General features: G+C 39.6%; 1 protein-coding gene across 1 annotated transcript; it reads right to left on the reverse strand.

The window, feature by feature from the left end:
• Nucleotides 1-226: 226 nt before the first annotated feature.
• On the reverse strand, nucleotides 227-5241 carry CUNH13orf42 (chromosome unknown C13orf42 homolog). Its single transcript, XM_050333584.1, has 3 exons — nucleotides 4828-5241; nucleotides 1458-1605; nucleotides 227-643 (listed from the first exon to the last, which is right to left on the reverse strand). Exons 1-3 carry the CDS (start codon nucleotides 5239-5241, stop codon nucleotides 402-404), a joined length of 804 nt encoding a protein of 267 aa, XP_050189541.1. The 3' UTR covers nucleotides 227-401.
• Nucleotides 5242-27693: the final 22452 nt, after the last annotated feature.

Consider the following 27693-nt stretch of genomic DNA (forward strand, 5'->3'; position numbering starts at 1 on the left):
TCTGAAGTTGGAAGCACTGGTGCAAAAGTTCCAATATAATCACTGAATTCCTTGAACTGCTTTGCAGTACTAGAGTCAGAAGAAAAATTACTGCAACGGGCAATCTGAACCAATGCTTTCAATAACAGCACTAAAAAAAAAGTCTTGTCAAGCTGGAGTTTCCTCCCCAGGCTGAGTGACAAAGCAGTATTGTTAGGCACAATGAACTTGATAAGTGAAACCCTCATATGAGTCCAAAGTTGGAATAGCCATGGTTTAAAATATGTCCCACACAAAGAATCTTCAGTGACTGCATACGTCACTTCTACAATGTAAGGGATGGATCAGTAGGGGGAAAAAAAGGCAAATATCACATGCCCTATTTCATAGATTCTGTTTTCAAGTGAAGAGGGAATAATCTTTCAACATTCCTTCTTACGTGTTTTAGGCTTAAATTTTAAAGTGCTATATGCCCCTTCCACAGCTTTGGGCAAGTACATGGGATGTCTTTCCAACCTCTTCCTAGAGCCAGTGGTTCTCCGCTGGCTATTTCTTTGAGATTGGTTTGCAGCCTTTGCAGTTTGGGCAGTATCTTGTGAGTACCTCCGCGGAGCACGAAGGATCCAATTTGAATGCAAACTGTGTTCACTTGTACTGGTAGCAACTGAAAAACAGAAGATAATCCGGCATTAACAGTTTGACAGTGAAATTTTTATATGCACAGTGAGAGACTAGGGTGCTTTCTGGGTCTTTCCTGGAGGTAATGAAATGAAACCAACTTTGTTTCACTGCAGGATATCTCTTGAGATGGGATTCATCCTATCTAGTATTTCACTGCCTGCAGCATAAAGATGCATGTGAGAGCTAGTCCCTACACACACACCTAGTGCACAGCTAAGCCAACCTGTTTCAGATACTCCCCTTAGCCTGAAACAAAGGTGAGAAATATCTATTTCTCTCCACTGATTATACAGGATAGATGATGACCTCAGATGGGCACATCTTTGTTTATTTGGGCAATCCTATCCCTTCTGTTGGACACGTACAGTTATTTAGCCTAATCTCTAAATTATCTCCATTTTGATTGTTGGAAAGTAAACATCCAGCCGTTTCTCAATGAGAAAAAAAGAAAAACAGATGAAGAAAAAAATATACTTTTTATAGTTCTCCTTCAAAGACAGCTTGAGGTAGACATGCATGGGTGGAATTCAGCCCCAAGCAGAAGGCAAACACTATTCCAGCACTATGTATGCTACATTTGCTCATGTAATGACTGCACGTAAGGTAGTTGCACCCATTCAACAGCGAGCAATCAATGTATTACTGCAGTTTCACATACTGCATGGAATGGTCCTACATTTGGGAAGAAAAGCTGGAGGACGTTTGTGTCCATTAAATAAACAAGATTGCACAATGCCACTCTTCCCTCTACCCTCTGCACACCAAACCCCATAATTTTTGTCCGGTTTGTAACTCACCATCAAAATCAACATCCACATTTGGCAAATCCACGTCAGGAACACTCATCCATCTCTCTGAATCCAGGTCTGCAATGACCGAGTCAAAGAAAGCTATTGCTTCTCTTACATCTGAACTGGACCGTGGGCCTTTTCTCTCCACGGATGCCTGTTGATCAGATAAAGGGTAAAAAAGTTAGCTAACAGTTGGGCACAATGACTTTTTAATGACCAAATTGTATAAGGAAGATGCAAATATGTTATTTAGTTCCATATTCCAGACTGTCAGAAAAAGAAAAAAAAAACACAGGTCCAGACTACTCCACAGTTTGTAGCCATCAAAAAAGCAGGTCAGCAGTCTAACAAACATCCATCTTATTACATGCTCAACACCAAACATTTCCCCCTTGAGCACTGCTAGCCCTGTGTTATAAAATCCCTCAGAATCCATGTATCAGGCCATTTAATTGGGTGACTAAGTGACAGCTGGGCTTTGTGGTGAAATTTATTCTGCCTAGCACTAGGCACCTAATGAGACACACATTAGAAATGTAGTCATGCAGGGTTCCTTCTGTAATTAATGCAGTGCTCCAGTACCTTCAGAAGATGAGTCAGGCCTTAAGTAGGCTGAACCCTCCTCTGCAGGCAGCTCTTTCTCTTCGCTGAAAAGGAATTGTGGGGTAACTTGGTTACTAATTTAAGCATCTTATTAAAATGCCTAGGTTAGGTAAAATTAATCCAGATTTAAATTGCTAAAGTCTTTTTGAAATGGAAAAAGGTGGTGTGCGCTAAAATATGAGTCATTCAACACTGTGATAATTCCCACAGGAAAGCCACAGGGTTTAAAATTAGGAACCTGTCTTGATAAAAAAGCAAATGTAGTCTGTAAATGCTGAAGCAGTCATAAAACCTTGGCTAGCAATTCTGAAGATTCATATGGGATGAAAAATTCCTCCCAGGCTCTACCTAACAAAAGGACGTATATTTTCCTTGCCATTCCAAGTTAGGTGCATTGTCAGGCTGCAGTACTAGGTCAGAAAATTGCTACCTTGGGATTCAAACATGCAAGCAAGGGATACATATATGTCACATCTCTGAAGGACCAGCCTGTTCCCTATTCTGTGGAGGCAGAGAGATGAACTGATTACCCTCCTGACATTATGGGTTGATTGACATCCTCTGAAGTGCTAAAAGATAGGTGTTACCACACATCTACTGAAAATAGTGAGTGCTATTATGACTAAGCCCTTATTGGTTAAATGACATTTTAAAGAAATGCCTATGTGCTTCCAGCATCTGACCCATCTCTCTATTCTTTTCTCTCACTAGACCCAGGTGGCACATTTTGAATCCATGGTCAGCCTTGTGGTTTAGGTCACAGGGATCTTTGGATTAAACTTCCCATGAGGACAGGGTTGTCTGAACAAATTACCCTCCCATAAATCATGCAGTAGGTTAAAGAAAGAAGTGGATTTCCAGTGACAGGTAATTTAACACAAACAGGTAATTTGGGACAAAACCATTTAAGCCTGGTCATAAGACAAACCTTACAATCTGTGAACATAAAATTTGTAGTTAGAAAGCAGAATACTCTGAATTTTTTAGAAGTCTTCTTGACTGCAACCCTGCCATTTGTGTTGGCAAGAATGACTCATATGAATGGCATATCCTGCTGATGTCCCTGTCTGTTCCCAAGGGGATGGTTCATGGAGTTAGCATGCCAGTCAGTACCAGCACGGTTCATACATAAGAGCTAGCTGGCTACAGTCAGGTAACTCTTAGCCTCAGACTGTGGGAGATTCACTTGTTTGCCAAAATCAAGTTAAACTTTTGGCATTTTTCTTAAGCAGCATTTTCAGCAGCAAATCTCAGAAATTCACAAACCTGCTTGAAGTTTGGTTGTGCAGAATCTAACTCCCAGCCTCCTGGTCCCTGGTTTCAGTCCAGGGTTAGTCATGTACTAGTCTGCTACATCACTGCTCAGCTCTTCAGGGAATTGGCATGCTGTAAATCTCCCCTGCCTCGAGCCAGTGACAGTGCACACAGTCGACAGACTGGATCAACAGTGCTGAGATTGATTTGTCTCCTGGCACCTGGCACCACCAGGCCACTCTCCTAGCTTTCAGTCATTCCCTATGGATATTTCCCTGGCCTGAAATTACAACTTCTGTATAAAAACTGTCTTCTCCATCCCACTGAGCTGAGTTTAGTTTCCTATTATTATTCCTAGCATCTGAGAGTTACCATTCAAAGTATTAAAAAGATGACATAAAACCTAACAAAGCCAAACGTGACCAAACGGATAGCAGAACAAAACATAAAATTAAAAAATGTTCTACCTAATTCTAAACTCATGAGTGTTGTCCTTTTGTTAAGCAATGCCTGCAACAGCTTAACAAATAACTTCAGCCATTCTGACATTCTGCTGTGACAGAACATCTAAGCCTGAAGTCAGCCTGGCCCAATCATTAAGTTCCACCATCCCCATTATTACCCAGTTTAAAGATTGGACTGGGTAACCTCTGAGTGTGCTGTCAAAGTCTTGCTTGTGGTCCTGTTACCTAACAGGTCATTCCACTTGCTTCAGTCCTTTGCTTCGTCCTTGCTGAATCGAGTGTAAAGTCAAAGTAACCAACAAACTATCTAGTGGCATACAACCTATAAAATGCAACCAGGAAGAAGCTTTTCTTTCTAGGATACATGTAAATAATCTGCACCAAAGATGATATTCCAGTTTTATTTTTATGGTGTCATTACAGTAAAGGGTGAAGAAACACACTGACTAGAAATGACTCACCAACGTATTAATGAACAGAGAAAGGACCGCTTAGGAGTTCTTCATGCCTTACAGCCTACCAGTAGAGTTTGCACTGATGCTAAATGTAGCACTAACCAGCTAACTGACCAATCAGAAAAAAAATGTTATTTGTTTCCATGAATTTACAATTATTTTGTGCAAGTAATTTTATGTCAATAAAAAGACTGCCAGGAAATCTAGGGCTTACTGCACTTGTCAGTCATTATAAGCTATAAATAATCATAGGGGAGAACTCTGATGCCCTTAAGTAGCCTGTCAGATCTTGCTTCTTCGTAACACATTTTCAGATACTTTCCATGCTCTCATAACCCTTTCTTTTTCCTATTTTCACTCTCCTGACCCTTACCCTCCCTCCTCCCAAACACAGGCATATGCATTTCTTTCCATGACCAATTTTCTTTCTTAGTTTCACACTACTCGGAAAGAATCTTAAAGTATATGGCAACATTTCAAATGCAAAAGTGAAAAAACAACTGGTTGAAACCAATAAAGCAGAAAATCAACATAGGTCATACAGCTTCAGTGACTTCGTGGCTTAAGACCAAGCACATGGCAAAAGTTCTTGCAAATTACCTTAGAAGACTCTTTGGAAGGAAGTGGAATAAATGACTTCTTTCCAGTTTTGGATGATTTTGAGGACATTGGAGAAGCTGCAGACATATGCATGGATTTCAAGTTATTGATGTTGTCAAGATATTTTTTCCTCAAGGCTAACAAATCCTGTAGGTACTTCAAGCAGTCCTGAGTCTTAGAGTACATCCAGTCTCTGTCTTCCTCTTTTGGCTGAAAACAAGAGTCGATGCTGGTTGTACTTCTACATTTCTTTAGTGGTTCACTAACTTTTTCCTGCTCACCTCCAAGGACATACATAGAAGTGCTGCGGATCAGTCTCACTGCAGAACCTGTGCCATCACAGTAAGGGATGTTGTCTGCCACATTTCTTCTGTGAAAGTTGGGGTGAAAGATAGAATGGATCTTTTTGAACATAGTGTCTCACTTCCTCCTCTTAATATGCTTTCGCTTTCAGATCCTTAATTTAACACTAGGTTTGGTAATCAGCAGCTGTTATTTTGCCCTCAGCAGATAAAAAAAATTGCCACTTACTGAAGTGAGGAGAAAAAACAAGCCTATGGCTGCACCTATTGCTTTCAGTCTAATACATTGTGAAGAGCACGATAGTAATGCAGAAGTGTTTCTTCCTATTCCATTTGTGTCAGTGAAAGAGCTTTGTTCTTTCCTCGTTTTAAAATGTAGTTGAGGAGGTCAAATATCATGCTTTGACCTTTCGTTTGGCGTCTGGTCCCCATAAAAACCATCAGCATGGAGGCAGAAATTCCCTCTTCCGCGCTTCCTCGGCGCTCCTGGGTCCCCCTCGGCGCCTGCCGCTGCCGGCCGGGGGGCGCCGGGCTCTGGCCGTGGTGCTGATCCGCTCCCGCCCGCCGCCCAGCATCCGTCCGCCTCCCGAGGCGCGGCCCGGCGGGATGTTGGGTTCGGAAGAGCTTGCTGAGATCAGCCCCGACGGGGACAGAAGTCTGAGCGGGGAAGAATAGTTTCTGTCGAGTGGAGTTCAGCTGCTGAAAGAAGTCGCTCTGGGTTTCACCCGGCAGTAATCAGGAGATGGCTACAGATACCTGATACCACGGCACTACTAGGAACAAAGTGGATTCAGATGTCAGGGTCTATTACACACAATACAGAGATGCCCTGTGCAAGGGATTCTGTAAAATAAAACACTCTTCCAAAGTACTTCTCTGGCAAAATATTGCAGACAGAAACTTAAGAATTTGTACCTTTCCATATCAGTCCTCCTCCTAGACTGATTGAAGAACATTCAATACAGTGGTTTTGATGACTGTTCTTTGGCCGAAAGTACTGAGAAAATTGGCTATTATTGGTGTATTTGAGCACTGCTAGTATTTGTGACTTCAGGACCACATTACATATGCTTTAGAGTTAAGCAGACAGTGATTTTGTTCAGTTGTCATGACTAAGACAATCAACAATTATTGAAAAGCAAGCAGGAATACCCAGAATTACCATGTTCAAAAGAGTTTTCATAAATGACCCTGCCCAAGCATTGAGTGCTTGAGAAAAATAATTATTTTGAAATCACACTGATATCACCCTGCAAATCCTACTGAGCAAATTTCTGTTGAGGCCTCTGGAAGTGCCAACTGAAGGCTTAAGCATTCTAAGATCTGTGGGATCTCAACAAAAAAAAGTAGGTTCTAATATAAATTTGTGCTTATTACCTCAGGGACTTTGAAATACTGGACACTAAACATACACCACAACCACCTTAAAACAGGCACTTTGTTCCTTTTACTTACAGGTAAAGTTGAAATGTCCTTATAATATAACTACAAATTGAGGCAAACTAACTATTTGCCACTTTTTTTGTCTTCTAATATTTGCAGCTGAAAGTAGCCTAGAGGTTGTTCTGAAATACATTCAGCTGCTTGGTATCTAGTACTTTTATAGGGGTATTCCCTTATTGATTTTCTACAAAGGTCTACTCAATCCCACAGCTAGGTAATAGATGAAGTTGTCTTTATGGTAGCATAGACCTGTAGAACTATGAAAAATTATGAGCTCTCTCCCCAGAATTGTCTGGCTAAGATGGAAAAGATTCTGATCATCAATGCTAGCATAAAACAATAATTATTATTCCATCTACATATTGCTTTCATTTTCAGAGCAAAAGTCTTCAAGGGGATATTACTGTACTGTCCTGAGTGCGTAAGGTAAATATCTGGCATAGTCATTCTAGACAATTTGTTTGCTATCTAAGTTAGGAAAATGAGATTGTTCCACAACAACTGTAATAAAAATGTACTTAGATTTGCTACACGGGATACTGGTCTTTGTTTACTGACATGATACAATACCAGGGAGCCTCAGAGAGGCACTGTAAGTGACCTCATAGTCAGAAAACCTGTAATTCAAGCAAATCGATGGGAGCTTCAGAAGCTATTGATAAAGGTTTGAGTCAATAAGGTCAATGGGAACTCCACTCAGAAACTTCTAATAGAATCAGACATTGCTTTGCAATAGCAGATTGATTTATAAGCTCGTCTGGACTTACAAAGAGCTACAGGGTAAAGAAAAAAACAGAACTAACCAACCAAACAAACAAACCCCAAGGTTTGGTTGATAAAACTACAGAAAAAGATACATTTGTGAAGATTAAGTCTGATTGTATACACTGAGATTTGAAAAATCAGCCATAGATTTTCCTACCCTGCTTCAGCTGAATGCTTAAAACATATGCTGACGTCTCACTAATTAAAAAAAAAAAAAAAAATCTTTCAGGCTCTAAAGAAAGTTCTCAATTTCAAACATGTTCATGCTCAATTTTTTAAAAAGCTTGCTGGGCCACATTCATTCTGTGCCAACATATGTGTCATTCCCATTGTTGATGGTGGTGTTAGAATAAGAAACTATTAATAAGTGCATGCGGCAATACAGTAATTGCATTATATACTCTAATTTCATTTGAAGTAATAAAGGGTCATTTACAATTATTTCAGACGTGAATATTTTATTCTATGGTTTGGTTATGGGCAGTGAGACCATATTCGTCTCCTATTGTAAAAATTAATAATAATTTGTTTTCTTCAGAGAATCTACTATAATTTAAATAGCTCCCTAAATTTAGAAAGGTAAAGGAAAAAATAATGGATATACTCTACTGCGTTTTGCAAGAAGAGGAATGCCCTACATCTTTTTAAGATATTTTCCTATAAAGCATTAGCATTAAAACGTTTCCTGAGTAATGCTTGATTTATTTATAATCAAACTCTGGTCCCCATGTACCTGTAAGTGTCCCTATTTAAGTAAATAACAGGGCAATTGTAATTCAGCCACCACCACAGATCCCCAGTGTTGCTGCTGTGGACTGAATATGCTACTGTTATCTAAGACGGCTGGTAATTAAGAAAGAAGATCTTATTCAAGAATTATTTCCTTCTTCACAGACACTCATCAAATGGTAAATCTGGTTGAAGAATAAAATATAGTCTGTTTATTCAAAGTTCCAAATTCATGGACAGTTATTAAATCATAAATAAAGACCTCCCAAAGAAGGAGCTTGTTAGAAGCAGATCAAATAGACCACACTAATCAAATAGACAAAATTAAATATTTAATGGCATCTAAGATTACTAACTTTGACACGACAATGCTCACACCTTGCTTGTTCCTTTGGCTACTTGAATCTGACTTCATTTACTCAATATTTTTAATTTAAACACACTTTTTTTCTCTCTCATTACTGCTTTCAATGTTTCTGTTTACTTTGTAGCTAGAAGAGTGATCTAAATTCCATGGACCAACATCCAATCAGTCCCCAAACTGCTTTTGTTACTTAGCCCTGGCATTCTGTCAACTCCTAAGCCATCGGGACTGGAAAGGAAAATCAAGTTAGAAAATCCAATGTATGTCTTTTGTTTAACTAAATTTACAGTTGAACAAAACCCCTTGAAATCAAATTTGTAGATTAATATACTTATTTAAGCTTTTTTAACAGTAATGTATTCATCAAAATGCATTGTAATCTCCAGAATAACATGACAACATACATACAATCTGTCTACTTGATACTTTCATTTCACCCAAGTGACAAGATACAGAGGAATGTCAAATCATCCTTGAAACAAAATAAGGTTTTGGTGTCAAAGAAGAAAACCTTTGACAAACTGTAGATGACAAGGTATTCTTTCTCTATCATAAAGCTACTGTATCATATAATTTAGGATAATACATTTTATCATATTTAAAAATTAAAAAGAAAACACTTTCTTTGCTTTTAAAGGAAAAAAAGAGATCCACACAGGAGATATGTGAGTAGATAGTAAAGTTATTGAGACTTGTGTTATTTTAGATAATTCAGAAAGTAGAGAGCAGTTTTCAGTCTCTTCTGAACTATGCTATGTCTATATAGCTGCACAAAAAGTAGATTGTTTGGAGAGAGTTAAGTGAGAGAGTCCAAAACAGAGGAAAACAGAGCAAACGATTTATCACAGCAGGCATCAACGCTTTGTTCCCTAGACCCTTACTATTTCATATATTCTCTTGAAATTATGCAAAGACACACAGACACACAAATCTACACGATCTTTTAAATATTTAAGAGAAAATCAACAAATGCAGGAATGTGGAGACCATAGCTCAGTACTAAAAAAAAAGCAAAAACAAACAAAAAAAAAAAAACAAAAACAGAAACACAAAAAAAAACACAAAAAACAAAGCAAAACAAACAAACAAAAAAACACCAAAAAACCAAAACAAAACAACAATAACAAAAAAAAAAAACCACCAGCATCCCAAGGTTTTATACCTGTATATGGTAGTTGTCATGACACTTAAAGTTTCAAAGATCACATACTTGAAAATATGATATGGTGGTGCATTCCCAAATCCTACATTAGGTGTTAAATGTCAGTGCTTTCGGAGGGTGGCAAGAAACATCCACTATCAGAGGTGCAATATCACAAGTTCCTACCTTTCATTAACTAAAAGGAAAGATGGAAGAAAAACAGACCTTGTTATAAAGCAAAGAAGAATCCTCAAGAATGGTTGTTTTTTCTCTTTCAGCCTGTGAAGGTAACAGACTGGAGGAGTTCGGCCTCCCCAAAACTGCAATCAACAACTGTTTGATATTCTTACTCTTTCAAGAAGTTCTCAGATTATGGGAAAGGAGACCAATTTTAATACCATGTGTTTGAAATATCTATGATTGCTTTTCTGACCATCAAACTGGAGAAATCATTTTCTCGAGAATAAGATTATTGTTTGAGCTGATTTGGATGTAAATGCAATGAAATCTCTGTGTTGCCCATGTCAGATTTAATGTTGATCTTGTTTTTTAAGAGTACATGCTTGAGCCGTCTCAGACAACACCGATGTGTAAAACCAGCTGAGTCAGAACACTGAGTCTCCTATAAGAGGATAAATACAATTTTTTGTAAATCTGGAACATCATCTTTCCATCTAATCTAAATTTTAATCTAAGTATTTCCATTTGACTTAGAATACACATATTCTCCATAAATTTTCACCACATGAAAAAATTAATTCATTGGACAGGTTTTGTTGCAGTATAAGCATGGACTGTGACCAACAAAAGCAGTGACTGAATTCCTATCAGGCATTAGAAAATAAAGAAATGGCATTCATGTACAGAGAAATGCATGGGAAATGAGTTATCTGTCCTTTTTTTTTAATTATTATTATTTTTTATTTTTTTATCCTGATATCACTGTTGGTAAAAGTTTTGCATACCTTCTGTGACAAAGCAATAAGATGCTCTGTAAGTGAAACACCCCCTGCTTTAGAGCTATGTCTACAGCTGTTGCCTGGCAGCATGTTCAGAGGGTGAGAGGTTACCACACTTATCCCCTGCTGTATCCAGCCTCCTCTTTCCCTTTGTTTCCTCAAACAACCCTGCTATCATTAAGAACTCCATCTCTGTGACAAGCTTGACAAGGGAATTTTGTCTTGTCTTCTGTCACTCGGGGTCAAGGGACAACCTGTTGGCCTTGCTTGTTTCATTGGAAGAATTCATGTCTTTTTAGTGGAAACTCTGTCAGGACCTTTCAGTGCTTTGTTAGTCTTTGTTGAATTAGATATTGTCTCGCCTCTTGAGCCTTTTGTTCCCAAGATGGCTGAAGAATTATTGTGATGTCTAGCTTGTTGCCTGTCACATCCATCACCCATTAATAAAGTCTTTGGCAGGTGAATGTGATAAATAGCCAAGATTCCTTCATCATAGCTCAATGAGGAATGGATGTTGTAAGCAGCAGTTCTTCAAATTAGCTTATAGAAGGCAAACATTTAAATGACCTTCCTATCTTCATCTTTAACTGGATCATCTGTTTCTCATTCCAATGAAATTCTAATATACTATTATCCTTCCCACAAAGGATGTTCATAGGATGATTTATGAAAAAGGACAGTCTGGATCTTCTGATAAGTTACAGAGTTGCCAGACCATATCAGTCATTTCCAGGCAAGGCCCATTCACAATACTTACAGACTTTTTTGTAGGCAGTCTTGGATCCCTACTTTCAATTTTTATCTTCTTCCTGCTCTGCTAACCCCATAAAACACCGCAAAGGCTAATTTAAGTGGAGAAGCAAAGAAGGAGCAGTTTGATTGGGGTATCTTACAAAGAGAGACTGAGTACAACCGAGGTATCATATGAGCATTAAGGAGAATGGAAAGACAGAGAAGAGCACTTCCCAATGGCGTGGTTTTTTAGCATGTTAACTTTTTTTCTGCCTGGATCACAACGTGTCTAGGGAAAAATGTATCTGTATATAGCCAAAAACACAATGGTCCTGTCCTGTCCCTGCCTCTGCTACCACAACATAATTAATAAAAGGGGATTATTATCTTTCCTATAAGTTTCTTGAACATATCTCTAAGTACATCTCCTACAGCACCTGCAAAATGGAGGAACTCTGGTCATATTAAGGGATAAAAGGAGCCAGCCAGGATCCTTTAGCATGTAACAGCTACACCTGTGATGGCACCCTACAAGAACTGAATCCTACAATATCATCACTACTATGAGTGTACATCACCAGCTGTCTGCTCCAACAACTGCTGCTTTCACTGCATGCACCGTCAGAATGGGGTGTGTATGATGAAATGGGTTTGTAGCTTAGCAAGGCATTTCCAGTGATCTGCAAAACCAAATGATACCTTCCAGGCTAAGCTACTCTTTTAAATTCACAAACCTTTTGGGCTGTGCTCAAAGGAACATGGGGATTTATACCTGCACCCTGCAATGAGCAAAATATGGGCAAAATACAGAGGTGCTAACTCTGTTTTCCTCCAAGACCTCCAGGTCAGGCCAGAGCAAGTGAAACTAGGTTAACTGAAACAGAAGGAAATATTTATGTGAACTCGGGTGAACTGAAACAGCTGAGCCTTACATGCCTGTAATCTGAGCATCAGGGCAAACTGAAAGGGGCCATCCAAACGGGAAGGACTGAGGTAGCCAGCATTCCTTTTGTGATTTTTTTTTCTGAAACCATTATTCAGAAAAAGCATCTCCAGGAAACTGTGGTAGTTACAGAAATGCACAGGCCAAAATAACAGATCAAATAGCTGCCAGAGCTGGCAGCAAGCAAAGGTCACTGCATTTGTGAGCCAAAACACAGTCAGCAAAGACTTCATGGAAGATCTTTAACACATTCACTGGAGCTAAGCAGATACAAGAGGAATATCCAGAAGAATTTGCTGCAGTGGAAATGAACTGTGATCTATTATCTATAATTCTTCCTGCATAAATTGAAATCCAATTGTCTGAAAACATGAGGCAGCAGACACTGAGTTGATATTTCAATTTAATTCACTTCAGTTCACCTTATTGACTTCAACAGTATGCAGAACACTATCTTTTATCACTCAAGTGCCACTGTTCTTCATTTTTTGCATAGTGAATATAGTTATGGTTATTGATGTGCTTGTGAAATATGCACTTAGATTTCTCCACAGTGTGTCTGGATGTGTACCTCTGGACAACAAGAATTGTTCTGTGGTGGTTGAAGGGGGTTTTTTTGAGGGGCTTGAAGTGATGTCGGGGGGAGAAGGTAGGCTAATTTTGCAAAAACAACCTTCACAAGGTCACAGACCTCTATCTGTGCAGAGTTTACTATTGTTGTGGAGCCTATAATGTCATTATATTTTCCAAGCTCTGTTTGTTCTCTTTCATTGGCATATCCCTGAAGAAGTGATTATGAGCCACTCTAAACCATGTGAGAGAAAAAAGATTGTGAGGGGCTAGACAGGATGCTCATAACCTGCAAAATGTTGTTCTCCTCACTCTATGTGACAGACACTTTTTTTCTCCTGAAAAATGAAGTCTGAAAATACAGGTTACTGTGCAGAGGCCAGGCTTTGTTTTCTGCCATGCCTGAGGCTGTGTGTCAGGCTCACAGCTCATGCAGTACTCAGACTACTGCCAGAACATCTGCAGAATGTTCTGCCTGGCTTTAAGTAAGAGATAGCACCCACTCCAGAGAACTGTATTCTATTTTTGCCTAAATTAAACTTTTTGTCCCAAGCCTGGGAGATGTTGGGGGTTTCCTGACTTTTTTTCATCGTCTTTCTCTTCCCCTCAGTCAGCTAATGGTTTGGAACAAGAAGGAGGATGCTAACAGGGACCCTTTGCGGGATCTGCTCCTTTTGCACCTTCTAATTTTACCACTAGATGGAAGCCTTGACCTCCAGAGTTACTGCGTTAAGTTGCCGACCGTACAGTTGCACACGTGAGCTTCTTAGCGAGCTGGCTTTTTACCCACGCTAAGTCACATACTGAGATAACAATTCGCTGGGCTCAGGCATTTCTACAGCTCATTGATTCGTACACGAAAGGTATAAAACTGTATAAATCTCTCCGCTGTGGTGGTATTATTAGATATAACTGTAGAGATTGCTACAGTTGTATCTTTGCTAGTGATATGAAACCAGATTGGATAAACAAAGGGAAGAAAATCAAGTCACTGCTTCTTACCAGTCTCAGCACAGGAGGTAGACAGCGGTGGTACATAGCCGGGCTTGCACTGAACTCCCCAGTGCAGCACTGAGGTCCCAGGACATAAAATAAACAGGGGCTATGTACTCTGAGTTTCCCACAACATTTCTGGTTGCAAGCACCACATGAATAAAGAGTGAGTTTTCAATTTTTTTCTTTAAGAAATTACTCATCAAATGTTTCTTATGCATGAATATTTTCTGTATCTTATTTCTGAACAACACAATGTGAATTTTTATGTCCAGGATTCAAGATGTTTAGGATGTATGGCTCTCCTGGGATCATTCTCTGACTAAGGAATTATCTCTCAGTAATAGGACATGAACTTCTGAATACTCACAATTATGAACCGAGAATTTGCTTTCGAGGAAGACTCATGGCTAACATCCAGCATCAATGAGATCAATGGGAAATATTTCTGCTTCCTAGTGCCAAGTCAGATGCTGATAAATCCACTGTTTTATAAAAGAGCAAATTCATTTCAACACTTAGACAAATCAAACAGAAAACAGTTTATAGAAATTTGCTCTGAGAGTCAGAAGACTGTTTGTGAAAAGGATTTTTGATGCTCATGCATTGTTAGTCCTTACTTTTATAACCCTATAGAAAGCTTCTTGTTTCTTGCTTTCCAATTTATTTTTTTTTACTAAAATTGCAAATATCTGATGTAATCTTGCTGTTTATCTCTGTGGTTGTTTTCACACACAGTACCACAACTGTTACCCCTGTAATGGTGCTAAACTGCAGAACAGTTTGGATCAGGTGGTATGCATGGCCACCAGTGGCATATGAGGCTAAATTCGTGCAGGTACATCAAATAATGAAAGGTCAGACCTCTGGCTCTGAGGGCAACTCACAGGTAGAGCGAATTACATCTACCGAACTAAGTTCTCTTTTTACCTCAGAATATTTGACTTTGCCTTTAATGCCAGCTGGAAAGATTGTGCTCTTGCCCAACTTATGATAGGCACTGTTTAGTGGAGCACTAGTTGATATAAGCTAAAACTGACAAAAACCACAGAGCCAGTGTGGACAATCACAGGCTAGTCATGACTACATGATGCCGTGGACCTGTTCCACATAACAGTATAGGCATAGCTCTTAAAGTCTAGGTCCTGAGCTGGTATAGATAAGATAATTCAAAAATTTACACACATTCACTGTAGCCAAGGATTTGGTACACACTAGCACAGATCAGCACGGGTTAGGAAAAAAATATCTATGGATTTGTTTCTATCATAAAATACCTGGGAATTTTGCATCACCATTTGCAAATAAGTTGCTTGTAACACAGACTTCAGAACCAACACTCTCATGGGCCTCACAAGCAGCTCTTTTCTCTAGGGGTCTGCTTGGGATTAGAACTGTGTTGTCATTACTCTAGATGTTATTAATCCCTTCTGTTAGTTTGATTCAATCTTTTCTGTAATCATGTTTGGGTTTATTGGTTGGGTTTATGTGGGTTGAGGCATAAAGGGAAAAAAGTACCATCTACGTAAAGCAACTGCATTTTAATAAGCAGTACTGTTGCTTATTACAAGAAGGAGAATACCTAATGTGTATGAGCTAGACCACACCATGTATTTTTACCTTAGTGGGACAAATTACTGAAAGTTTAAAGGTAGTATGTCTAAATTTCAAAATTACCCTGCAAAAAAAATTACTTTTCCTAGAAAATTGTTTGTTTGGTGTAACCACAGATAACACAGGAGATTACTGTAATGGAGAGGGATGAAAAAACTTGGACTTGGGCATGGTTTCTTTGCATATACATTCCCATTCAAGCCTTGTGGAGCATATAACATGGGTGACAGCACGGCCCTGCACCAGCTGGAGTTTCTGGCTAAGCATGCCTCAACTTGAGCACTACAGGATGATACACTGGACTAATAATATTCAGCTTGTATACATTTTTTATATGGGAAAAAGGAAAGGAAGAAATCATAGCTGAATTGGAAAAAAAAAAGAAAAGAACACAAAGCACCAACTGATAGGAATTGAGAGTAGCTACACTATCAGAAAACACTTTGAATTAATTTCTGAAACCATAATTAAAATGAGTGACCAGAGTAAAATGAAACCAGAGTTAAAATGCTCTTCAGGTGGCCAGTGTCTCTTTAAGAAGTGCCATTTACTCCAAACACCATTGGAGGAAAGAAGCAAAAGTCTCATGGTAATAGTATCAGTAACAAATGAAGGATAGAGGCACTGTATTTCATCACTGCCTTTTGTGGCAGGAATTGTGTTTATTGAATGGAAAATTCTATAAATAGCTATTCTATAAATAGCTTCTATAAATAGCACCTTTTCATCATACCAATAATTTTCAGTTTTCTGTGACTTGCAGATGCCTCAGATTTTGCAAGTGGAGAATGCACATAGATAGAGTGGAAGCTGGTGTATGGGTAGAGGTGAAAATGCCAGTCTGATTACTATAATTTGAATTCATAATTAATTTCATATTTATTTTAATCTATAGTTATAACATCATAGGAACATTCATTTGCTGCGCTAAATTGCTTAAAATTTTTCTTCTATTTATAAGCCAGCTACTGCCTAGACCTCCACCAAATTCAGTAGATTCACAATCTGTTCCTTAATGTAATTACTATTAAAGGTGTTTGCAGAAAACTTTTTTGGATTGCTCAGTTTTATAAAGTTTAATGTAGTTTTACCAGAGATACAAGTTAAAGGCTTCACTGGTTCCAGTGTCTGATACAATTAGGTTAATGGCATGAAGCCACTGGAGTGTGGGGATGCAGGCAGACTGCTCTGTGCCCAGGAGTCAGAGCCATGGTCACATTTACCCTTGCTGTCAAAGAGAAGAGAACAGCAATGACAACACTCGCTAGAAGGATCTTTCTAGAAATAAAAACTGTCAGGCTCTCCTTGTATACTCATGCCTGCAGGCAGCTGTCCTACAAAGTATTCCCACTTCCTAGAAATTTCAGCAGGTTTTTATGGCCATGGATAGAGAATTTTTCATGAAAAAAAACCACAAATAATTTGGTCTAATAAAAGACCAATAAAAATGTACTCCTCATGTCTGAGTCCTTTCTTATGTAGGTAATAGATGAGATCATAAGGAGAGATTAGAATGAGGTCTCTGTGAGTGAGAATTCATCTCAAATGACTTTCACACTCCTGGAAAAGTCCCTAACTTGTTAAACTTCTTGCAGCAGCTTCCTAAGTATAGGAGTTTTCTCTCCTCAATTTCTTCCTCCTCCTTACCTCCATTTTTGTGGAGTTTTTTTCTTAGTTTCTGTCAGCCTTCTTCCAAGCCACGTTTTAATTCAGCTGTAACAAAGTCAATACTGGAATGACAGGGTAACTGTCATCCTCAACCATTGTTCTGGTACATAATAGCTTACCACACTAACTCTTTAAGTCTGTGATCAAGATCAATGATGCCAAGTTTGATGTCACATCTGTGCCCTCCTGCCATTACTGTTTCTCCTCTACAGAGGTGTAGATACAGGCACTTTACACCTTGAACAATACCCCTCTGTCATGTGGACTTGCCTATGTATTATATGGAAATGTTTACTAGGTGTTACTGAGAAAGAGCCTAATATATATATATATATATATATATATATACGTGAAGACTATTTTCATGAGGGCAATCAGATTTTGCTATTTATAGACTGGTTCTAGATTTTTCTTTTTTCTGCAGGGAAAAAAATTACTCTCAGTCATAATCCTGTTCCTGTGCAATATAAAAAAGGAGGTGACTAGGAGGGACTAGAAAACACAGCGCAGAATAGGTGGAACGTCCTCATTAGGGAGACAGATGATCATCGCCATGTGACCACTCATGCAAGGTCAAATGCTGATTTCTCTCTGGCACTGAGGGCCAGATTATCCAGTCAGTTAGAGGTGTGATATGCTGCATAAGCATGAAAAAATTTCAAGCAGAAGCTTGAAGGAGCTAGAGATGCCTAGAGAGAGCCCCTTAATGTAAATGTGTCCTGGTTTCAGCTGGAGGAGAGTTGATTTTCTTCACAGAAGTTCTATGAAGGTGGGAGGAAGGCATCTGTATATTATATGGCTCATGTCCCAAAGCAGTTTGTATTCACATGGCACTGCACCCAATTTCAAAAACCGTGTTTCATGCACTGTTACATGACATCAGTCAGCGTGATTTAGGACTTGAACTGGTAAGTCCACATGGATTGGGAGTGTCCCCAATAGCTGGTGAATCTCAGTACTGTGCTCCATTCCCTGGAACAGACATACCTTCCAACATCTTCCTTCCACAGAAACAGATGGAAAGATGTCAGACAAGGACCTCTGTCAGCACCACAAGAGTGGAGGTCACATTAAGGACATTTAATTGTAAAGTGGGAAAGGAAGCACTTAATAGCTTTTTAGCACACAGGCTTAGGATCCCACTGACAAAAGCTCAAGTGGATTTCTAATGCTCTACAAGTAATTCCAATCTTCTCTTGCCCATGTGTGCTCTTCAAAGCAGTAGAAAACGAAGTCCATCATTTAAAGAGAGATATTCTTGCTACAAAATAGCTCTTGAGCTGCTGTAACCTGAATGCCTCCAGGAGTTCTGATACATATGACTTCTAGAAATTTTATTGTAAAATAAAATTCAGATAAACACCAGTAGCACCTGATCACACCCCATCTATCTTCTTTGCAGTGGCGACCTGCAAAGACATCTATCTTCTTCCCCTGGTGACCCTGGTGGAACTGACTGGGGACCCATGAAGATCAGTAAGAGTTCATGTAATAACAGTATACATACAACTCAGCATCCCAACAAACTGCTTCTTTGGTCATTGTCATTTAGATCTGAGTCACGTGAAATTTCTGGTTTAGGGCACAAAATGCAGCTTGCAGATACATGTACGGGCTATTGATTCCATACCTCTAAGCGGTGAAATTAGTTAATATACCACCTACTTGCAAAAAGCATGCTGCCTAGTACTTGGAAGGGAACAAATTCCTCTAGAGGTGGCTCAGAGGACCTATTTCTCTCCCTTGACTTTGAAGGAAGTCCAGAGGGATAAGTTTCCCAGCCTGGGTGGCTAAACTTCAGCAGCTGGACCACTTGCCCGTGAATCTTCTTCAAGGACATCTGCTCCATGCAAGAGAGGGAGATCTCCCAGCACACAGCCAGTCCTCCAGCATCATGTCTCCAGTGCTGTTCAGGGCAGCAGACAGGCAGCCCACAGCCAAGGGTCTGCCACAGTGATACCCCAGCCCTTTTTCCCTAGGCAGGGTGCTCAAAATCAGGGGAGGTCCTTTCTGTTCAAGGGCTTTTTGCCAACCTGAGATGCAGAGGAGTGAGGGTTGGCCTCCAGACACTTCATAATTGAGTGGAAAAAGAAAAGAAAGCCAAGTTGTAACTGAGAAGCATGTTTTAAAATTAGTTCAAAAAAACAATATGATGACTATCATGGAAAGGTTTCCCCTTATAACCAGATCTGTGAGAAAAGCAAATAGCCATGTCTCTTGTTACAGACTAAATAAATATTCTGCTACTGAGGATGCTGTTGAAAGCTGAGCTTTATTTGCAGATAAAGATATCAAATTAACAGCAGGATTCATAGCCTTTTAGATTTACTAACATATGAGAAACAACAAAGGCAACATTCTTGCAGCTCTTTGTATCTTTTTAGCACTCTGTAAATGTTACCTAGCCACATACCTCAATAAACCCCTCAATCTTCTCAATGCCCCAGCAAGATCCAACTTCAGCCAGGCAACTGCTCTGTGTGGAGGTTGGCTTCCTTATGTTTCCAGGCTTTTGCCTCCCCTATAAGATGGCTAGATATGGCTATGATCTTCTGTCACTCACAGTAGAAGAGAAACTACAGCGGATAAATCACTATATAGTTATTGGACTGCAAACTACTGCTATTTTTTGTTGGCTGCTGAAATAATTTAGAGCCCACACTCAGTTCCCTGGGCCATCTACAACACTTTCCACAATCATTGCAAAATTAGCCACAAGCTATACTATAAGCTTCCACCATTATCACCCATTAAAATTCTTCCTGACTTACAGAATGTTTAAACATGTGTTATTGTATCACGGCTGATATAATCATGGCTGACAATATGGGTGGGGAGGTGAATAAGACTTTTTGGTCCATTTACTTCTTCCACTGCCCAAAAACTTTGGCAAAAATACAGGAAAGGAAGCAATCACTCAAACAATCCAATAAATATTTTTTTCACGTGGGTGATCTCATGATACTGCAACCACAGCAACTATAATGGTTACTAAAAGAAACTTTTCTACCTCAGACAAATGATCTTATCCCACAAGAAATGTTTATCTAGCAGAAGAAGGCAGTGTGCTAAGACAGTTACATTAACTACAGTTTATAGGTAGTATTATAAAGGTCCTTCAAGAATGAGGAATTTGGAGGTATCTGTAGAGAATACTATCATAACCCTGGACGCAGTTTCCCTACTCCCCATGTGTAGGCTTCTTCTTTAATAATGAAGAGAGACACCATGCAATGTGAATCAATCACCTTGAAAGCCCCTGTCTTTCTCCATTGACTGAGGAAAGCAGATGACCAGGTCAGCTAAGCTACTTCACCTACCAGAAGAGTGCCTAATATTAAGCAAAATTCATTCTGTCCAGTGTCTGCTTGGTTAGGTCACTGTTTCCCTCAAATACAAAATGGAGCTGCATACACACCTTTACTCCATGAACAGCTCCCTGCTTTCACAGAGAGACAATCTCTCTTCTACTCTTTCAAATCTCCTTCCAGACAAATCATTTTCTTTAAATTTTTCCCCAAGTGGAAGATCTCTCCTGTGCTTGTCCTCTGGGCTGGTGACTCATGCCTCTTTATCTAGAAGTTAACACTATTAAGTACTCTGGACAAAAAAAAACCCCTGTTTCTATCATGTTTCTCACAGACTTGTGTAGACGTAGAATGGAAGAAAAAGGTGACATAGCCCTTGTTTATAGCAGTACAGATTGCCCTGTACTCCTGTACTGCCTTATACTAAATATTCTCCAAACTTCAACTGACTTTCTGAAGACAATATGCAGATGCTGGAACTCATAGTAAGAGGTATTTTTGCTGTAATTTCCTGAGAGCATCAAGAATAACAGTGGCATTTTGAGGAAGATGAACAAACAGGGTAGGAACACTGAAAATGAGCTGTGGTAGTTAAAAAAAAAAAAAAAAAACAAGCTTTTGAAAAAGTAATCTGCTGAGGGACATGAGCCAAAATAAAGGACAAAAGGTGGTAAATTATATGAAAACTGGAGGGAAATAGAGGAATGGTGTAACCTTGGATGCTATAAGAGTGTTCTCTGCTTTTCTATTAACCACTCCATCCCTTTCTTACACGCTCAAAGTTTCCTTATCCTCTATAACCAACATCTGAACTAATGGCTCACATATAGATCAATAAAAGAGTTGTAGATTTTGAACAATGCAGGGCATCTGCATTGCCTGTTGACAGTCAGCATTGAAAATCCAATCAATTTTATGTGAGAACCTAAACACACATGTGGACACCTAACTTTAAATGAATAGGATTGAAAGTTATTATCTGAATGTGGGATGAGATTTTATTTGATAAATCCCAGATGAATACAGTTGGCGTCTTTATCGTTACTCCATAAACAGAACTTCTGAGGAATAGTTATGGGAGCAACTTCTGGGCAAGCAGAAATAACTTGCAGAACTTACCTTCACATTCTTTGAGCAAAGGCAAGTGCTTAAAATAATGTATTTGACTTTTACCTATGACAGACTTGGAATAAATTGTTTACAAATTTTGAGACTTTTGGGGGTTTTCTCTTAAGTTTTTCTTAAGACTTTTTGTGGTCTTCATATCTATAACATTATCATGGAAAATATCTGAAAAGGAACTATTTATGAGATCAGTCCTGCAAAGACAAAATGCTGTTCATAGTGCATATTGAAGAACTGCTGCACAGATCCAGAACATAGTATGCAGTAACAGTTCCCAGAGGTGCCAACACACACACACACACACACACACGTATAAGAGGTGCATATATTCAAAATGAAATTTAATATTTTTACATAGTAGCACCATTTTCTGAACAGATTGAAATAATAAATAGTGTTGCCTTAGGATTAACACTGCATTTTCAGACAATGAACATAAGTGTTCCATTGGTTTAATAAATTTGCATTTTGCTCAGAATCCATATCTAAACTATTTCATGTAAGTCACACACCATTTCTTTGAGCATAAACAACATTCCTCAGACAAGAACATGCTGATCAGCTACCTCAAATAGCTACTTAAAGAGAGATGATGAATTTATTCCCTATTCTCTGTGGAGTGGCATTTTTTTACACACAGACATGCTGTGATGAGCACTTTATGATGCATAGCAGACTGGCTCTAATACCACTTGATCCTTCATAAATTAAGAGGCAAGAGGCTGCAGCCTATCGTGTAACTCCATTACTGGGATTTGGATTAAGAGTGTCTTGCACGTGTTATAGTCCTTCTTTTAGCTGCTACATATTAGGTGCCTTGATAACAGCTTTTGGAAACCTTTTCTCAAGTCATCCTTTTACTGCCCATCTGGGCTCTCTGAAAGGATCTATTTGCCAGTGAGCTTCATGGGCCCGAGTCTGGGGGAAAATCCAGCAATCAGCAGAGAAAGAAAGTAAGTTTAGAAAGAAACTCTTCTAATTAATTTCCATCTGCAAAAACTGATCCTGACTACTAGAATAAATGCTTTTATTTGCATCATTATTTCTAAGTTTACCTGTGAAGATTTTACCTGTTATACTATGGCAGTGACTGTTTTCATAAGAGCTCTATTAAACAGGTATAGCAGTGGGTACAATAACAGACCTTTTTCTTTCATCTTTGAGAGCTGGTGTGGTTTAAAAGTTTGAATACAGCTTGCATTCTCTTGGGCTATGGAGGCTTTACGGTCCTGTGCAGGGCTAAGGGTTGGACTCAGTGATCCTTGTGGGTCCCTTCCAACTCACCATATTCTGTGATTCTGTGATTCCGTGATTCCATGGGTTATGGGTCTTTCTATGTCAGCATGGCCCTCCCACCCTGGATCACATAGCCACTGTACACCCAGCAGATCAGCCATGTGAAATTTTATAGCAATAAGTAAAATAAACGGTGAGGAGAGAAATGAGAGTTTAGATCTCCTCCTCTCTACTGCCACAACAGAGGAGCTAGACTGATGTTGTTATTCCTCCAGCTATGGCCCAAGGGAAACAAGGCAGTGGGCCAGTGGGACTAAGCAGGACCATGCAGAGCCAAGCCAAATAATCCTGAAGTATGATGGAGAGAAGATACATTTCAACCTTACTGTGGTGAACAGGAGCTTCTTCTTCCTGAAAGGCACAATGTTTAAATACAAATGGGTTTCCTTGCACTTGTGGGCAGGTTTGTGCATCAAATAGCTTGGACCTGAGTGGTGCAATTGGTGCCTTTGACAGCTGGGTGTTGCCTCTTGATGTGTCTTCTACGGTGATCTGTGTACAGGATGATTCCTATAAATCACTGGAGGCCAGCTTCAGGCAGTAGCATTGCCAGTCACTAATGTGGAGGTTTTGGTAGACTCATCAACAAGTTTTGCTACATCACAGAACTCTGACTGAAACATATCAGAGCTGAGGACAACAGCCGTTAGATGCTCTGACACCTACACAGTGCAGAATTCCATGGGGAATGCAATCAGAGTGTAACTGCTACCAAGACAGCTTTCTTGATTTTTTCCCCCAGCACTAGCTATGAGATGATACTAGATTGCTGCTAGAATGTGTAGCAGTCACCAAATCAGCCACATTCTCATAGCCTAACTGTTACCATGATAAGTGGTGGAATAAGTGTACCTATGTTCTGATCCACTTCATGCATTCTTATGATCCCCTGGCCTTCTTACATATTAAAGTTGCATCTCAAGATAAATCAGGGAAGTATCATTAGAAGTTATGCTTTTCTTAAACATCTATTTTTGGCTACTAAATGAGACAGATATTGGGCTAGATGGATCTTGGATATGATCCAGTACAAGTATTCTAATAGTCACTAAAAAAGAAGATTGCAGAGCAGCCAGGGAATCCAGGAGGCACTGCAGTTCAAAGGAAAGGCACTCATATGCTTCACTGATGGGCATCCATACAAACACTAAGGTAGATGGGAGGCAATAAACTCTGGAAATAAGCAGATGGCTCTCAAGCTACAGAATGAGTTTACAAAAAATACTGATGGTCTTAAGCTATTTTATGTACTTCTTGCAAAATGCCAGAGCCAGCTATTACGTGCCCGAGCTTCTTAAACATCAAAGCTACTTTCTAAACTTTATTTGTACATGCCAAAAGAACTTATATAATTTTTAGTTAAAACTTGCAGACCATGGAAATAGCATCCAAATTTCTTTCCTAATAATCCTTTCTGGCTAATGGATTTTTGGGCTGAGTTTCTTCCCTTTATACTTTTAATTGGCCCAGTTACAGTCCTACAAATATTTCAGTGCAGTTTGAGAACAGCAGCAGAAGTTAAATTGAATTTGGGCTGCTGTGGTCCTGTCCTCTGCCCTGGAGGAGCCATCCACTGCCAGCCATGCTGTTCTGTCCCTCTCCATTGTCTTGCTGCTGGAATCTGTGCAAGCAGAAGCTGAATCTGTCAAGGATAAACCACTTCTTTTTTTGGTTGGGCTGTTTTTCCATCAGATCAGCTCTTTAAATTCTCCAGGAAGTGTGGAGATGAGCAGGTGGACATGCATGGTCAGGGACAGGAGAGAAGGGTAGAATTTGCAGCCTCCCTTTAGCTGAGTGTTAGCTGATAAGGAGCTCTGCTACTAGCATAAGAATGAGACATTCTCTGTCGGTCACAGGATGGTACAGCTTTCAAGATTTAATTGAGACCTTTAATTTGATCCATAAACTCTCAGAAAAGACCACTGTGGTACAAACAGAGAATGAGAAAACTGGGAAGGTTTACATTCTTTCAATGATTTGCCTGCTCTGATAGGACACGAAGAAACTGCCTAGCCCATATTTTGGGGACTGAGTATTTCAATTTAAGTCCCAGTGATTTTCTTTCTATGGTTCCTGTACAAGATTCTGCCTTCATTCCTTGCCAGTTTTTAGTAGAATCACAGATTCATTGAATGCTTTGATTGGAAAGGTCCTTAAAGATCACCTAGTTCCAAACCCTCTGCCATGGGCAGGGACACCTTCCACTAGACCCATTTTCTCAAAGCCTCATCCAACCTGGCCCTGAACATTTCCAGGAACTGGACATCCACGAACACACATTTATATCAAGCATGATTTCTCTCTCACACCTGCCTCTCCCCATGCTGATCATCAGCAATGATGCCTCAGAAACAAAACACTCATGACTCACAGTTCATTGGCAGTCATTGCCTCCTAATATTCTCAGCACAGGTAGAGAGATCATATACATACAAGGCTGCTCCTGACATGAGAGAAGGGATATGGTAGTCTTAGCCTCAGTCTCACAAGGAAGGGGAAAGGAGGACTGTATGAAGCCACTGCACACAGGAGCTCCTACACCAGCCAAAGCTAATGGGACTTTAACATCTCCCTCTACACCAGTAAATCTACTCTTGCTTACAGACCTCAGAAGTGGAAAGAGAATCAAATACCTTCTAGCAAAAACTGTTTAAGTTTTATTTCTGTGATCTACTTTACTATGTTTACCATTGTTTAGATTATACATAAAACAGGCATTCCTGCTGTTCATTTGATAAATCAGTTGTTAAAATTCACAGCTACTGGATGAAGAGTTGTAGTAAAAATATTTAAACCTAATAGGACCATTAGACTGCCAGTCTTATGATTAAAAATTTGTATCACAGGTAATTCAAAACTGGATTTTTTAAAATGTGGTAAGAAGAATTAAGAAATAAATTCTCCCTTGGAGATCAAACAGTGTTTTAAATGTAGCTGCTTGCTAGAGTAAAATTTTTTACTCTCGTGACCAACTGAAAAGGAAAAAAATCTGAAGATAATTTTCACCTTCAGAAGAGTGTACATGTAAAAGCTGCTGTAACATTTACTGCTGCTGCCATAGGGACTTAATCCTTCCTCTTTGAGCACCAGTCAGTACAGGATTGATACTTGAAAATAAGTGTTTTATCTGCCTTGTGAGGCATACTATTTAATGAAAAACTGCATTTAGTAGGAGTTGTGATGGCTACCAATATAGGTGTGAAAATCACAAACATTTACTGAGTATATAAGAAGGGTTCAGAATCCTCACCAGAAGCCAGAGTTCTCTCACTGACTTCATAAAAGTGACACCAAGTCCACTGTTTGCTTTCCTGGTATACTTTTCATACATGTGGCGTGTCATGATAGTGGCTAGCACTCCTTTAAATGTGTCAACTGAAACATTTCCACTGTGCTTTAATGGAAGTGGGCCAATACACTCTTAACAGTCCATCAACAGAGAAACCATGCTAACATCTGAGCATCACCAAATTCATATTCTGGCTCAAGCACTGCCTCCTTTCCTCAACAAGTCCACAGAATGCAACTACATACTCTGTCCACCAGCCTGCACAGGCCAGAGTAGTCTCTGGCCAAGTGGGCTAAGAGTACCTGGAAATGTGTGTAAATTTGTAGGTCTGTATCCAGCCACTGATATCTTGAAAGCCCCTCTCCAGTCCCAGAGGAAGTAGAGACAGACCTCTTTGGATTGTGCCAGTGCTCTGTCTTGTACGGCACCAAAGAAGAGGTGGAGTGTCACCAACTGGTCACCAGAAAAAGGGGAATTCAATTGCATGACCTCCACATCCCTTCAGATAACTGTGGCATGTACCCCTTGTACATCAGGCTTCCCACCTTCAGAGCTGTCCAAACTGGTGCTAAGCTCTTCTATGTTCCCTCACACCAGTAAGGGCTGGGTCAAGGTTTAGAGCAAAGGCTCACCTCTTATGCTTTATCTAGGATGTCAGTACTGATCAGCACTCACAGAGCTTGGGGACCGATTCAGTATTGCATGGCACAGAGCCACTGCCCTAAAGTCCAGGCCTGGGTCTTGACACTGGAACCTACATGCAGCAGACCACTGATTATATCAACTGGAAAGATCTGTCTGAATGGGGTCATTGCAAAGTGAGAGCAAGATTAATTTCTAATAGTCCAGGACACAGAGTAATCTTGATTTACCTCCCCTAGAAAGGACTTTCCATCACCTGGCTTGGTCAAGCCTCCAACCAGGAGCTTGCACACAGACAGGGTACAGCTCTGCTTCCCCTTGTACTCCCATTAATTCTGGGCTTCAGGATGATACAGAAAAGGATTCCAAATAGTCAAGGTTTTATAGCAGTTGTTACTGAGTGCTAGAAGTTTTCCATAAAAATATTAATGTACTAGAATTCAAGTAAAAAAGTGCAATTTGCTTATAAAATGCATACTTGCTGTACTGTACCATGAACTTTGGTAGGACTGTGCATGCTACGGTTTTCAAATGAAACTTAAAAGAGTGGGACCTGGGAACCAAGTTCCCTTAAGCTTCACTGAAAACCCTTGTCTCAGTGTTTTGAAGAAACAGCCTTTTATTGCATAGTTGTATTTTACCTCAAAATTGTAGAATTTTAGGAGGTTGAGTGTCTGGCTTGAGACCTACCACAAATGAAACTGACCTCATCATAACCCTTCAAAATCCCAACAACCCAACAGTCTATGTGAGAAACTGCCACAAATATTTTGGCAACATTTACCAGTCTGAAAGTCAGGGCTGCTAGGGCTGACCTAGCATGAAGACTGAACCACATGCCAAGCCATAATTCTCTTCCTCCTTCCAGAACTGCAATTGTCTCAAGTTTTTTAAACCACAACCCAGTGTCTTTAGTCCAGTAGTGAATGTTAACAAAGCCTTGACCTGCAGAGCGCTAATTTCCACTGGGAACATTAAAGGAA

This window comes from Myiozetetes cayanensis, unplaced genomic scaffold (genome assembly GCF_022539395.1).
Source record: "Myiozetetes cayanensis isolate MyiCay16 unplaced genomic scaffold, myiCay2020 scf5-8, whole genome shotgun sequence".
Lineage (NCBI taxonomy): Eukaryota > Metazoa > Chordata > Aves > Passeriformes > Tyrannidae > Myiozetetes > Myiozetetes cayanensis.